The 15,354-nt window shown below is 40.5% G+C and overlaps 2 protein-coding genes across 5 annotated transcripts in view; both read right to left on the bottom strand.

The window, feature by feature from the left end:
- Vezf1 (vascular endothelial zinc finger 1) overlaps positions 1–7,392 on the bottom strand; it is a 31,655-nt gene extending 24,263 nt beyond the window's left edge. The window contains exon 1 of the mRNA XM_063268707.1: positions 7,233–7,392. The gene's annotated coding sequence lies outside the window, so the exon portion shown is untranslated. The remainder of the gene's footprint in view (positions 1–7,232) is intronic.
- Srsf1 (serine and arginine rich splicing factor 1) lies at positions 6,509–13,539 on the bottom strand. 4 transcript variants are annotated; one of them, XR_010055258.1, is made up of 5 exons: positions 12,243–13,539; positions 11,639–11,823; positions 11,116–11,288; positions 10,235–10,918; positions 8,833–9,347 (listed from the first exon to the last, which is right to left on the bottom strand). XR_010055258.1 is itself a non-coding variant. In NM_001109552.2 (4 exons), the coding sequence occupies exons 1-4, from the start codon at positions 12,434–12,436 to the stop codon at positions 10,724–10,726; spliced, it is 747 nt and encodes a 248-aa protein (NP_001103022.1). In that variant the 5' UTR covers positions 12,437–12,560; the 3' UTR covers positions 6,509–10,723. The 4 variants fall into 4 exon arrangements, 2 of the variants coding, with proteins under 2 accessions (NP_001103022.1, XP_038942797.1); XR_005489946.2 differs by having other exon boundaries at positions 10,235–10,353; NM_001109552.2 differs by having other exon boundaries at positions 6,509–10,918; positions 12,243–12,560.
- Positions 13,540–15,354: the final 1,815 nt, after the last annotated feature.

Genomic DNA, 15,354 nt, shown 5'->3' with positions numbered 1-15,354 from the left:
GGGATCTGTTGACATTTACCATTGGCAGGTTCTTTGGCATCCTACTGCTTTTATAGGCTGCTGCCTTGTTACTCAGGCTAAGTCCAACCTCTGAATGACCTGTTGTCCTTCCATGGGGCCAAAAAAAGGGCAAAGGTTTTCCTGAGCTGAGCTGTCTGTGCACTGCAACTGTAAAGCCAGGAAGTCAAGAATTTCACTGTCTTAAAGCTGGGCTCTGGGCCAAGGCCAGGGTTGAGAACTCAAGATCACAGCACCATGGGACACCCTGGTGGCATTAAGTAGATATTGCAGGTGGTATTCACTTTAGTTACTTCTGAAAAAACTCCCAATTGGAAGGGAGGTCAAGAAAAGAGGAGAGACTGGGAGGGAAAAAGGGAGAGAGAGAAACCTAGAAAGAGCGAGCTAGGGTTTGCAGTAAGCAGAAGACCTGGATTAATGTTTTGGCCCTACCATCTTTAAACTCCAAAAAGTTTCTTCAAACTCCAAAATGAAGTTAGACAGTATTTAAATGAAAAAAAAAATTTAGTCATTACTTTAAGAGCCATCAAATCCAGATTTGACTATACATGCCTTATATTCCTAGCATTTTGGACATGCATGTAGGTAGATCAGAGTTTAAGATCAGATTTAGAGATTTTTTTTTCTTTTTTTTTTTCGGAGCTGGGGTTAAGGTCAGATTTAAACTGTGTTGTGATACTCTGTCTAGAATCAAAATAAAAACCAGCCACAATGAACATCATTTATCCATTTTATCCATTTTCCTATTAAAGACAGAACATGAACCTGAGGCTACTACTCTGGAAACAAGCCCATTCTGATCAGAGGAAACAGGTACCTCAGATCTAAACTAAGCACACCATTTGCCTCAGATTTTGCAAATATATCCATATTTAACTCTGTTGTGCATACTGGATTACCTGGGCATCTTAGAAGAAATGCAGAAAATTTTAAAAATAGGTCTTACTCAAAACCATCCATGACTCTAGGACAGGATCACCAGTTCCAAGGATTCCAGCAAGCATGCATGTGACACATATACATGCATAGAGGCAAAACACTGACATACATAATATTTTAAAGAGACGCCCAAAACAGGCTTCCAAGAGCCACATAGCTGGCAAAGAGCAAATCACATGAAAACTAGAGTAATCTAAAGAAAATGTCTTTAATGAATACATGTGACATAATTAAACAGGCAAAATGCAGGAATGCCTTTAGTTCTTCAGCTATTAACTAATCCAGGGATAGTGACTTATTTTAGAGGCTCACTGTGTAAGCTCCAGCTATCCTGAACTTCACTACGCAGTCTAGCCTGTATGGAGCTCAAAGAACCATCTCATCTACCACTACCACCACACCTGAGTTAGTTGTGGTTTCATTTGAATTGTTTAAAGATTTGCTTTTATGTGTATGCCATAAGAGGGTCTCGGATCTCCTGGAGGTGGAGTAACAGACAGATGCAGGTCCTCTGGAAGGGCATGAAGCGCTCTTGACCATTGGGCCATCTTTCCAGTCAGATGGAAGTTTGATGTTTCCAGTCAGATGTTTAAGTTAAAGGAATGGGCTGCTGTGGAGATTTGAGTATGAGGAGTTAAATATCTGTATTTTGGGTTGTGTGGCTTTAAGTTGACTGCCAAATTTGTTCTTTGTTCTATTAGCCTGAAGACTAGTGCCAGGATCCTCAAGTAAGAGTTTTCCAACCCCAATAGAACCTTAGATGTTTAAAGTATGAATTGCTGTAAAGATACCTATTCAAGTCCAACAAAAAGAAAAATACTGCAAGAATTCTGAGGGAGGGCCACTAAATTCACAAGACTTCCTCTTTAAGAATCAAAGTCGGGGAAAAATGAGAAAATGAGACTAATAGAACTGCTTAGCTTTTTGACAATGCCCTCAATTTCTTAAAAATAAGCTGTCACCGGACATGGTGGAACATGCTTTTGGTCCCAGCACTGGGGAGGCAGAGGCAGGCAGATTTCAAGTTCAAGGCCAGCCAGCTCTACAGAGTTCCAGTATAACAAGCACTACATAAAACTGTCTCAAAAAAAATAAAAACCAAATACCCCAAAAACAAATGGTCACTGTCTAGCTGTCTGTCTTGCCTAAGCTTCCTAGTGATGGGATTACAGATACTACCAAATTAAGACCACCTACTAGAGGGTCTCACTGTTCAGCTAGCTAGCACATGATGACCTTGAACTCAAGTCGTGGGGTTGGGGATTTAGCTCAGTGGTAGAGCGCTTGCCTAGGAAGCGCAAGGCCCTGGGTTCGGTCCCCAGCTCCGAAAAAAAGAACCAAAAAAAAAAAAAAAAAAAAAAAAAAACTCAAGTCGTTCTTGTTTCAGGCTCTGGAATAGTGGAAGGCTTAGATTAGTGCGTACCACCAACCCTGGCTTGTTTTGAGATATGTGACCCAACATTAGGAGTAAAATATTTTATATAATCTCAGTTGATTAACAGTTTAGAAAATAAGATGTCGGGGGCTGGAGAGATGGCTCAGTGATTAAGAGCACTGACTGCTCTTCCAAAGGTCCTGAGTTCAATTCCCAGCAACCACATGGTGGCTCACAACCATCTGTAATGGGATCTGATGCCCTCTTCTGGTCTGTCTGAGGACAGCAACAATGCACTCACACATATAAAATAAATCTTAAAAGAAAAAGGATGTCTATACCACTTTTTAACATTTCCTGTCAAACTCAAACCTTCAACAGCATTGTATTTGGTTCTTGGAAAATACAATTACTAAAACCCCACAAGGCACGAACATTTAACATATAAAAACACTAAATAAAATAGGGGCTGAAGAGGTGGCTCAGCAGTTAAGAACACTGGCTGCTCTTCCAGAGGTCCTGAGTTCAATTCCCAGAATCACAACCATATGTAATAGAACCTGATTCTCTCTTCTCATGTTCATAAAAACAACTCATGTATGTATACGTGTATACACACACACACACACACACCTATATATATAAAATAAACCTTTAGAAATACATCTTGGGGGGGAAAAAGTACCATTAAGTGTTTACAGCAAGTGCTAGAGATGGATCAGCAGTTTACAGTGCTGTGCTCTTCCAGAGTTTATCTGGCACTACCTACATCCACATGGAGGCTCACATGTACCTCTCGTCCCAGTGGCTCCTCCTACACCCTCTCCTGGTCTCCACAGACAATGCATATGTGGTGCAGAAACATGCATGCAAGGAATGCACCCATGCACATAAAAATAAAATGATCAACAATAACCTGAGATATACTCATGAGGCCCATTAAGATTTGAGGCACTAGGCAGGGCAGTGGTGGCATAAGCATTTAAATCCCAGCACTTGGGAAGCAGAGGCAGGTGGACCTTGATCTGGAGTCCAGACTAATCTAGAGCTGAGTTCCAGGACAGCCAAGGCTACACGGACGTTTGTCTCAAAATAACAAGAAAAAGTTTAGAAGCAGTTAATGGGGAAGATGTATGAAATAAGTGACCCACTAAAGCAAAACCTAAGGTTAGCATCTAAGTAAAAAAAGCATGCCCTAAGGGGCATGATTTAATGGTTACAAAAAGAAAAAAAAAATTGGAATGGTGGCCTGGAGAGATGGCTCAGCGGTGAAGAGCACTGTCTGCTCTTCCAGAGATCCTGAGTCCAACTCCCAGCAACTACATGGTGGCCCACAACCATCTGTAATGGGATCCAATGCCCCCTTCCCCTGTGTCTGAAGACAGCGACAGTGTGCACCGACATACAAAAAAAACGGTAAGATATAATCAAAGATTGACTATGGAAGTGATGTTTAAAGAAGGCCATATTTGATAGTGGGGATGAAGGCTTATCACCGAAATCAGGTAGAATACAGCAGTAACAGACCTGGGTACAGACAAGAGTACTGGAATGTCAAGTGAAAATGTAAGGCAAATTTACATAACAAATTTCTACTCTTAACTCCAGCAACTAAAAGAGACAACTGTGTATAATCCTCACACATGATTTCAAGTTGAGGCCGGCCTTAGTGAGACCTTATCTCAAATGAAACCCAAGAACTAGCCTGGTTCAAGTCAATAAGCATGGTGGCACTGAGGCAAAGATGAACTTGGCTATTATCTTTCTGAAACTTATTTGTCAACTTCAGAGAAGGGAGAAAAAAAGAAAAGGCCGTTTACTTTACTTCTAACAATGACTATTGTACAGCTCAACATTTTACATTTCTAGTCGTAAAGTGTGATGTCACTCTAAGTACTCTGTAGATAAAATGTCTGACATGCTAATGTAAAAATAAGTATATATATGTATGTATATAGTATATACATATACATAATATATATGAAATATATATATATATATATATATATTTCACAGACCCTTTCAGGTCTCCTTTTGACTGCTGAACCAACTCATCCCTAACTGCTCTAGCCTGAAAGTAACCCCCAACTTAACTCTTAAGTCCTCTAATACTTGGCTGACATCTTAGTAATCTAAACCTAGCCCTTCTTTTACTAAGAGAATCATCTGTGTAACACCAAAGCTGGAGTTTATCAAGGGATATTAGAGTGGTAAACAGGAAAAGAGCAGTATATACCTAAGACAAAGGTATAGGCTTACTTACAAAGTGTGGATTCAGAATGCCTTTCATGTGTTCACTATGGACTCAGCTGGCCTTCAAGTGGCAATCTTACAGCTTATCCAAATGCCGTGGCTTTTGGTGTATATAACCATACATTATTTAAGAGTTCAAACTTGCAGCCGTGTTGCCTCCAACACAACTTAATAAGCAGGGAAATACCTGTTATATAAACCTGATCAATGTCTTCTCAACTGCAAAATGGTATTTACTGTCCACTTACAACATCCTAGTTTCCAAGTGACAAGTTAAGTTTTGGGTGTTCCTACAGCCAAATTTCATTTCAAAAAGTGGCAAATTTGTGTCATTAAATCTGTAGACTTTGGGTTTTATTTTGGCAGAGTGAGGTGTGACAATAGTATAAAATTGAAAGAAAGAAGATAATGGTAATAAACTTTCATTCTCATAATCTCCAGCTCTTAAAATTTCAGTAATCAAAAGAATGGTATTTACTTTTGATCATTGCATACTGCCTATACGTAGCTAACCTGTCAGGACTTGGGTACACATCTTTAAAAGTTCATTAGCACTACGGAAACATCATTCCTAAACCTGCCAGAGAGAAAAAGCTCTAAAATACTCACTGCCTCTTATTACATTTAATTTATATAAAGGGAAAGTACCCTTTTAAGGTAACCACTATTCAAAACCTACATGGACCCAGAAGCTGAAAAGGGCACTGCTCATTACAGGCAGAAAACTCACCCAAACCATCCAACAGTGTAAGTGATCAAATATCGTAAATGGCACTATAGTAGAACTTATTTCCTGGGTGGGTTTTGTGAGAGCTCCCTCTTGTGGCCAACTGTTTTCCCTACCACTTAAAAACACTAGAAAACCAGGTGACAGACACTAGTTTTTCATATCCTTTAAGTCTCTCAATTTGTAGAACCACTTCCTGTTTATAGCTTAGTTAATGTATACCTAAATGGGAACCTCACAAAAAGGGCATGCATTACTTCTTTCCTGTGTAACCCACTGACACTATGCAAATGCTGTATTTTAAGTTTGAAGTTGCAGCACAGTGATAAAGCACTGAGGACCTAAATTCAACTAATCACACAATATAAAGTACTATTCCCCTCTCTCTGAATCAACTACACAGGATATCTATTTTACCTCTTCTATCTTATTTCTATGAAGCAACAATACCCTTCCTTTGATCACTACAAGCACAACCAAATTCTGTCAAAGCTTTCTAAATAAAAAACCAGCAAGCGTTCAAACCAGCAAAACATGTTAACATCTTTGCTCAAAGGTAAATAAATAAAAATTCACCATTCACTATTTCTTCAATAATCAAACTTTTATTATTCCAACTCCAATCTTCCTCATAGAACCATAATGGGCAAGGTTCATTGAAAATAGAAAGCAGGGTGTAGAGTTGGAGCACCTGTTAAGAGCACTCATTGCTTTTCCAGAGGACCCTGTTTTGATTCCCAGCACTCAGCAGCTCACAACTGTCCAGCCTCCAGTTCTGGGGGAGTGGGGAACAACTGTTCTTCCTTGCTATTCAAAACGTGTGGTGCACTCTCTATCCCTCCCCCCCACCCTCACACCCACACCCACCACTCTTGCAAAACACTCGTTTTAAGCTTTTTAAGTCTTTAAAAAGCTGGTTGGCAGTGCATGCTTATAATCCTAGCACTCAGGAGGTAGAGGCAGGCAGTTCTAAGAACTGGAGGTCAGCCAGGGATATTAGACACACCATCTTGAAGAGAAAAAAAAATATAAACCTGACATCAAAACACCTACCTCAAAAAGTACTACACTATATATTGTGGGTATGGAGTAAGTCTGCTACAGTGTTAACTATTTACTAGTGGAACATACTGTGTGTGACACCTTTTCTTTTAGTACCTGATTCAGTCTAAAAGGATGGAGAACTTAAGTCTCAATAAAGGTTCCAAAGTAACAGCTTTTTATTCACTCCCAAAATTACACATAGCAACATTAATCCTCTGCAGTACTAGTACAATTCTACAACTCCTTGCCCACCCAAACTAGAGATGTATTTGGGATTCATGGTTGTTCAGACTTTACATGAAGATCTTATCACATAAACTTTATATATATATAAAACACCTTCAACAATGCCTATGTGACTGTTACACGAATTACACAATAAAGGCATCTATTCTGGCCAGATTTTACATTCAATTGGCTCAATAAAAATCTGTGGTATTCAGGTATTGTGGGTTGTCAATCTGTCTTCAAATCATGATGGAAATAAGCCACAAGTGGTTATTACAACAGTCTAATACTTCTCTCCTTTTAATACTATTTAAATACATATAATTTATTTCATTTGTAATTTCACTACAAATTTCATATACAAAGCAAAAAAGGCAAACACCAAAAGTTGATTGACCTTGACCACAGAAAGCTGACAATAGCACCAGCCCTACAAAAGCATGGCTCACAGACAAAACTAAGAAACAGATCTTAGAATATCATATTCAACTCCAGAATTGAGATGGGTATATTTATACACTCAAAATTAAAAATATAAAGTTGGGAGGAGGAAAGTAACATTGCAAGTCAGGAGCAAATAATTATTCATTACAAACTTTAGTTCTTAAAATCCAGATCCCAAACCAGGTATCAGAAAATGTTTCTTACCTTTGTCTCCAGTAGGATGAGCTGAACAGCAAGTTGGGGTTACTCAATCAGATGTTATGAAAGTACTTGCTTAAAGAGATTTAAGTGCTTTCTTGGTTAGAAAAACTAATCATAGGTTCCCTACAATATCCTAAGGGAACAGAGAAGGGGAGGGGTGGAAATCAAAGTAGTATTTGTAGTTCCAAAAAAAATTGTCAGTATGGGTATAGCCCTATTTCCTAAGTCTTAAAACCTACTATACCCTTTACAAACACTGTGCTCTCTAGTGTTCAAACACAAGCCTACAGTAAGGCAAAGATTGTTTTTACATTTCAATCTATGGCTGAACTACTTAAAACAGGCCATTCTTGGTCTGGTTTCCAAAGCATTCAAAATAAACCCACATTTGCTTTTATCTAGCTCACTTTAACTTATAAATACTATTTTAGCAAGCTGGTGTGGTGGTTCATGTCTAATCCCAGAATCTGGGAAACTGGATATATTTTTGGAGTTTTGAGCCCACCCTGACATCTACGAAAGTCTAGACCAGAGCAGAATGAGGCTCTATGGAGGAAAAGAACATTTTCCTCTGATCATGCAATGTATTTAAAAACACTATAAATTTCCAATTATAGCATGTTTAACTATGCTAATTCCTCATCCTTTAGTTATACTTTGAATTCTGTAACACAGCAACTTTACCTTAATGAGTCTACTAATTTGCTTTACCTAAAGTGAAATCCTAGTTTTGATCATAGAATTGGCTTATAGGGTCATTAAAATGAACAGGTTGAGATTCTCATGCAAATTTCTTGAAACCTGTTTCGTTTACTATCAAAACTCCTAGTCTCCCCTAAATTTTACATTACATCTGAATAATCTCATATTCAGCCTGCAACTCAAGGAAAGTTAAAAATAGCTTTTATCTAGATATTTCTATTGTGGTACTGAAAGAGTGGTTTATTCATTCTAACCAGGAAGAAAAATCACAAGCTTGGGATTTTAAATAAAATTTCCACTCTTCAATCCTAGAAAGATGAAGATTCAGCTTCAAGGGGTATCAGTAGAGATACACTAGTAGACTAAACTATAATTGCTGACTTAATACAGAACAGTTTGGGGACAGAATACTCAGGGAGTATATGGCTGAAAAGATTTACAATGTATTGATTCACCCAATAAACAGTTAAATTTGTCCAAAATTCAAAAAAAAAAAAAATCTGTATTGTATTCTAATACTTCTGCTAATGTTAATACTGAATTTGAGTTCAATGGCTATCTCAAAGCTAAAATTTACTAGTTATTAACCAACTTTGTATAAAGGCCTATTTTTGTCTAAAGCAATACCAAAATAAATAGCAAGTTCTGAATCATCCTTTAGCAAACTATGAAAGATTACTTTCCAGACCATTACCCCCTAGACAATTGTTACATCATAACTGCCTTACACTCGGTTTATTACGCTCTTAAGACTTCCACAACAGAGACAGTTATCATTTATTAGATTAAATCTTTAATTTACTAACACATAAACAGAATCAGAATCTCATCAAATTAATTAACTGATACACTAGTTACCCAGTCAAAATTTTACATGAAGAGGAAAAAGGACAACCATGCATCGTTTTTTAAAAAATGTTTATTTTTTCAAAGAAAAATGGCAATAGCCAATTGGAAACCTACTTATTCTTCAACTCCAATTTTGTTTTCTTTAAATTTAGAAGTGACTTACTGATTTACTATTTAAAGCAAACCCCCCCTTTTCCCCTTTAAATGTTTACCATCTACTCGTGCTGAATCCTTCCAAGGAGATTGCTCCAGCGTATATCTCCAGGTCCTCGCTTTGCTCCTTTTACCAAAAAATGCAAAACACAATTCCATCGTGCATCTTAAGGGCTCCAATCGTCAAAAATAGGAAAAAAATTCTTTGGAATAGCCAATTAAGTTGAATGAAAAAAAATCCACACGAATGCGGTTTGGTTGGGGCAGGAAGGAATCCACTCCTATGTTCCTGGTAATCTGATCCCGCTCCATGAATCCTGGTAATTCATCCTCCCTATCCTATCCACATTATGATTTGAATCCAATGATCCAGCTCCAAGGATTGGGATCCAGTGAGCCCTCTCCAATCCAAACCTTTATAACCAGCAAAACCAAAAAAGAGGAGGCAAAATGTTAGATACTGTAACCAAAAAAAGTTTCTGGGGAATGATGAGTTATGTCTGTCATCAGTTTACAGATGTACATCAATAACTATCAAATTCCCCAAAACAAGTTTTCTGTATGGTGTTCAGATAAATTTTAGAAACTTAATCACTACAGAGACTAACTGGAAGAAGCACTTTATATTTACAGTTCAACTGATAATGCCAACATTTGTTACTGTACAGGTATCACAGGTTTTGTGGTTGCAAAGTTATGTAATTGAAGTTTACTGGTATTACTACCCACCTAAATCTAAACTAAATCTATTGCTCCCATCTGCAATTTAGCTTGTAAATTAAAGTGTTCTAAACATGAGTCAATTATGAATATTAAAAGGGAAAGTGAGACAAAAGTATTCCCAACTAGATTATCTACATTAATATGTTGGAATTCTATATTTTGCTGTCATTTTTGTCTTTAAAAAATGAAATAACAACGCTCTATCAGTCACACAGAGGACATGCAGATTTAGCAGTATTGATATTATACTCTGTTTGGAAATAGACACCCTGTACCCACATGTACACCAACAGCAGGCCACACATTAACAGTTGTAACTAAGCACTGTGACAAATTAGCCATTCTTCCCACATTAGTCCCTATTAAAACAAAAAGGGGGGAAGGGAGCAAATAACTGTTACAAAACGGGCAATTTTGCCACAATTGCCAAGGTTTTAAAAAGCAAAGCAATTGTAGCTGAAGATAACTGCATAAGATGTTTGCAAGTCTTTTAAGGTAGATAAAATTTTAACCCTCGCCTTTTAGTATAAGGTCAATACTGCCAATTTCATCTGTGACAATAGCACTTGGAGTCATACCATTGCCTCCATTATTGATCTGATCCTCCTCAATCCTCCTTTTGACAATCCTAAAATGATTGAAATGTGCTCCACAATCCTTAATCCAAAGCATTCTTAATCCATCTCTTCAGATATGTCTACAGAAAGACACATGAAAAGCAAGATAAACATAAGAACTTCCCCAAGTAAGATAACCACAAACACCCCCAACATCCCATTTCACACAAACCAGAGCAGAATAGACATTTACATAATATCACAGTCTGAAGAGCATGGAAATTAACTAAATTTAAACAATCCTGTCTATGACATCACTTAAAATACAAGTTACCAAAGACATGAGGGGAATGTAGATGTTAGGAGCAAGGGGATATTACACAAGAATGCAATTCAACACTTTAGCCCATTCTGAACAAAACAGTTTGAATTAAAAAAAATGAAAAGATTGTACTGAGTAAAGGAAAACTGTATACAACATGGGTTCTACAAAAAGTGTCACCAATCATCTTATGTACGAGAGCGAGATCTGCTATGACGGGGAGAATAGCGTGGTGATCCTCTGCTTCTCCTTGGGGAGTAACTGCGACTCCTGCTGTTGCTTCTGCTACGGCTTCTGCTACGACTACGGCTTCGAGATCGAGATCTTCCATAACTTGGACTTCTGGGCCCATCAACTTTAACCCGGATGTAGGCAGTTTCTCCCTATTGGATAGACAGAACTTTCCATTGAAAGATCTAAGCTTTTACCTGTCTTTCAGACAAGCTGAATGAATACAAAGACAGACCAGGTCTCTGGTAATTTACTCGGACACCCTTGCCTGTATCCTTACCTTCAAATTCCACTGTTAAGAAAACTGTATCCAATTCTGGCCAAAAAAAAGAATAAGTGTATAACCTACCTCATGAGATCTAAACTTAGTGTTATCCAGTTTTCGAACTGCATACGTCATATCTTCTTTCCGTACAAACTCCACGACACCAGTGCCATCTCGGTAAACATCAGCATAACATACATCACCTGCTTCACGCATGTGATCCTTTAAGTCCTGCCAGCTTCCACTCGGAGGCAGTCCTGAAAAAGTGAGTCCCTCCAACTTAATACTACTTAACCTGTCCCACATCAAACGTGTAAGTACATTAAAACAAAGATTAGTTTAAAATACTTAATGATTGTACTTAAGTGTTTCCAGGTAAAGAGCTGGTAAGAGTCAGATCCAGAGTCCAAATTTATTTGTAAAGGATCTTCATAGGCTAGTACTGCAACCTAATTTGGGTAAATCACCACCACAGTAATCTTCATTTACTAAATTCACCCGAAAGACCGAAGTAGTTTAAGACCCCATGTTTAAAGCAAAACAGAAAACTTGCAGACCTCAAAACAATCACGCGGGAAAAATTTTAACCCGCACGAAGTCAACTCACCAGAAACAACCACTCTGTTTTCAGACCGCCTGGATGGCGGGCCATAGCGGCCTCTCGGGGCTCCGCCGCCTCCACCCCCGCCGCCGCCTCGGCCGGTCCCACGGCCGCTTCGGGGAAACTCTACCCGCAGACGGTAGCCGTCGTAATCGTAGCCGTCGCGACCGTACACCGCATCTTCCGCGTCTCTGCGTGTGATCACAGAAAGCAAAGGGGATGAGGAGGGAGCCGCTGGCAAAGCTAACTCACTCGGGAACCCGCGGACAGCGCACATGCGCACCCATGGTGCCAGAGCCCACATGCGCTGCATAATAGGACCGGCCCCTCCCCCACCCAGAAACACGCCGGGCAGACTCCCGACCACCACGCCAGCCCTCAGCGCCTCAGTTTCCCGCTCCGGGGCTGCGCATGGGCTCTGGGGACGTCCGAGGCGGTCAGCCACCGGAGACAACGCGCCGACTCGGCTCCTTACTCGACTCCTGCAGGGGCGATAGCGCCTCGCTCCCAGCCTCGGAGCCCCTCCTTCCCCCATTATGTTAAGGCCTCGGAGCCTTCCCCAACTACTCCAGCCTATCTCCTCAAGGCCGCAAGCCCCACGCTGCCTCACCGCGGGTCCTCGAACTCAACGAAGGCGAAGGGCGGTCCCCCGCGGCGGTTCTTCAGGTCGATGTCGCGGATAGCGCCGTATTTGTAAAACACGTCCTCAATGTCCTTGGTTCGGATGTCTGGAGGTAGGTTACCCACGTAGATGCGGCAGTCGTTGTTCCCTGCCGGGCCACGAATCACACCACCTCCTGACATGGCGGCGACGAAAAGCGCGGACTCGAAAAGAGGCCTTCCCACCAAGCCTAGCGTACGGCAGAGCGAGCCCTCAGCGGCACCACGTCTCCCGCGGCCGGTCCAAAATGGCGCCTTTATCAGCTCGGCGCACTGATATGGGGGGGAGGGGGAGGAAGAGAAGCCGGAGGAAGCGGCTATTCCATTTCAGTGCGCACGCGCACGAGCGTAACGGGTGCTGAGAAGTACGCTCGCGCACGCGCGACGTCACCCTCCGCACGGAGGGGAAAAAGTCCCTCGGGTCCTGGGCTTATGGGATGATTGGCTGGTGGAGCGGCCAGACGTTTGGTAAAAGTCACATACTCTGGTTAAAGGGGTTATTACCAATCCTGCTGAGTCCAGGATAGTCGGTTTCCTCTGGCGTAAACTCTCTCTGGAAGCAGCTCGGCGCTTTAAAAAGATTGGGTGAAACCTAGCCTGCAACTGTGTCCCAACATGCTCCGCGGTGGTAACGGCCTTTGGCGGGAAAGGCGTAGGGGGCGGAGCTAGATGACGCTGGGTGTTGCTCCGGAAACCTGGGCAACTTTAGCACTTCGGTGCGGCCGGCCGAGTTGCAGGAGATTCGTTTAACAGCCTAAGGGGAGCTGTGTGGCTTTTGCTTCTGCGAACCTGCGGTGGGCTGCATTTTACACAGTTAAAAGTGTCTAGACGGATCCTCCATATCTATTTAGATGAACCGTGCCTTCGCTTTTTTTCTTCCTCCTTTCAAAGGATGAAAAAGGAAACGTGATAAAATACTAACTGCTTCTTTGGGCCGAGATCCGGGTTCGGTGCTAGTCTAGGGAGATAACTTTTTCCCCGAGATTATCTGAAATAGGATTTTTGTACTGGATACCACAATTTTGCTTCTTTGTTTTGTAATAACGGGAATAGGAGAGTTTTATTTGTGAAATCATACAGGCTTTTTAATTAAAACAAAACTAAGCTGGACTTAAGTCTGTGTGCCTGAAATCCTATCACTCTGGGAGCTGAGGCAAGGAGGTGATAAACCTACTCTGTGATACACATTTCTATTAAAGGTCAGCCCGGGACATGCAGGGAAACCCTTTCTATTAAAATTTTTTAAAAACAAACCTTTTTCTTGGCATTGTTTTTGAGTTTCGGGTTTCTGTTTTGGTTTGAACAGCCCCTGGCTGTTTTGGAACTCAGATCCTGCTGCCTTCTAAGTGCTAGGATCAAAGATGAGTCACCACCTCCTGGCTAAAACCAGAACCTTTCCTGTTTAGATAATAAGACAGCCAGGTGTGGTGGCGCATTCCTTTCAAAGTAGGCCTCAGAATCTCAGGAGTTCAAGGCCAGCCAGAGCTGTGCAGTTCCTATCTCGAATAAGTATGCTAAATCGGATCCCCGGAAATTTTAAGGTTGATTCTCTACACTGTAATTTTTAGTTTTCAATTTTATTTTATGCATATTGTGCCTTGGGGTGGTGGGTCATGCCCCAGCCCATGTGTGAAAGTTAGAAAATAAAGTGCAGTTCACCACTTGCACTATGTGTGGTCAGGCTTTTGAGGAGCATCTTTATCAGATGAGCCATCTGCTGCCCCTATACATTATCATTTATTTACCACAGTCCAGGGATGTAGGGCTGCTTAAAATGAAACCATTAAATATTAAGACTGGCTGGAGAAATCAAGGACAACGGGGATGGGGGAGGGGCAGAAGTGTTGTATAAGATTTCTAGGCAAAATGCCTGAAATAACTTGTTGAATTTTGAGAGATCAACTTCAAATTTGACTAGTATCCCCAGAAGAAGAGGAGAGCATAGTATATTCAAATTTTAAGTGATTTTGAAATATTAAATATTAAACAATTTTGAAATGAATTTTACAGCAAGCATGGGAGCCCACATGGATAATCTCAGCACTCAGGTTTAGATAACAAGGAAAATAATGAAAACACTGTAGGTCTAGGTTACATATGAGACCCTGCTTCAAAAAACAACAAAATTGCATTTTGTAAATGTCTTAGTGACCAAAATAAAACAAAACAAACTCAATTTGAAATGATCAAAGATATTTGTTGAAATATGGGGGAAATGAGAGATTTTTGTGGGGAAGGAGAAAAAATGATTTTTGTTTGATTTTTGAGTCAGGGTCCCCTTCAACTTCTTAGGCTAGCCCTCCTCCCTCTTAGGACCACCTTTTTGAAAAGTGAAATTTTTGTTAAATCTTAAAGGTGAGTATGGGTGGCTGGTGTCTCTGCCCTGGAGAAGCTGAAGAAGGGAGATAAAGAATTTAAGGTTATCCTCTATTCCCAGTTCAAGGCTGAGCTGATCTATGTAAAACACTGATTCAAAGTCATGGTGAGGCATGCATTTAGTCCCATAGTTCATAAAGCAGTGCTGAGAGGCTGGCTGGGAGTTCAAGGCCACACTGGGCTATGTCGTGAGTTCCAGAACAGCCAGGACTATGTAGAGAGACATGTCTCAAAAGGAAGGGGGCTAGGGTCCTCTGTTTTTCTATAATCAGCAAAATTGTTACTTAGCAGAGTTCTATCATGGAAGGTGATGTTGGGGTAGAGCCTGAGTAATTTGAATTGAAATACACATTTTCTTATGTTTTTAAAGTGTATATTGGGCTGGAGAGATGGCTTAGCGGTTAAGAGCACCGACTGCTCTTCCCGAGGTCCTGAGTTCAAATCCCAGCAACCACATGGTGGCTCACAACCATCTGTAATGAGATCTGATGCCCTTTTCTGGTGTGTCTGAAGACAGCTACAGTGTACTCACATATAATAAATAAAAAAAATAGTTTTACAAAGTGTATATTGACCTCTCTGGTGATTACTGTTATTTGTACTACTAAATAAAAAGACAACGTTCTAAATGTTCGACTGCTAACTTCTAGGAAAAATTGACTTGGTCTTTGTTTTAGTAACACATA

The sequence above is a fragment of the Rattus norvegicus genome, chromosome 10, assembly GCF_036323735.1.
Source record: "Rattus norvegicus strain BN/NHsdMcwi chromosome 10, GRCr8, whole genome shotgun sequence".
NCBI lineage: Eukaryota > Metazoa > Chordata > Mammalia > Rodentia > Muridae > Rattus > Rattus norvegicus.
Note: the sequence above shows the minus strand (reverse complement) of the source record. Positions and strands in the feature narration are given on the sequence as shown.

Excerpts from the sequence above, each read along its gene's own strand:
- Srsf1 (NM_001109552.2), bottom strand. The coding sequence starts at position 12,436 with ATGTCAGGAGGTGGTGTGATTCGTGGCCCGGCAGGGAACAACGACTGC. Across the intron at positions 11,289-11,638 it reads AAACAGAGTGGTTGTTTCTG|GACTGCCTCCGAGTGGAAGC; the intron begins GTGAGTTGACTT and ends TCACTTTTTCAG. Across the intron at positions 10,919-11,115 it reads CTAAGTTTAGATCTCATGAG|GGAGAAACTGCCTACATCCG; the intron begins GTAGGTTATACA and ends TCTATCCAATAG.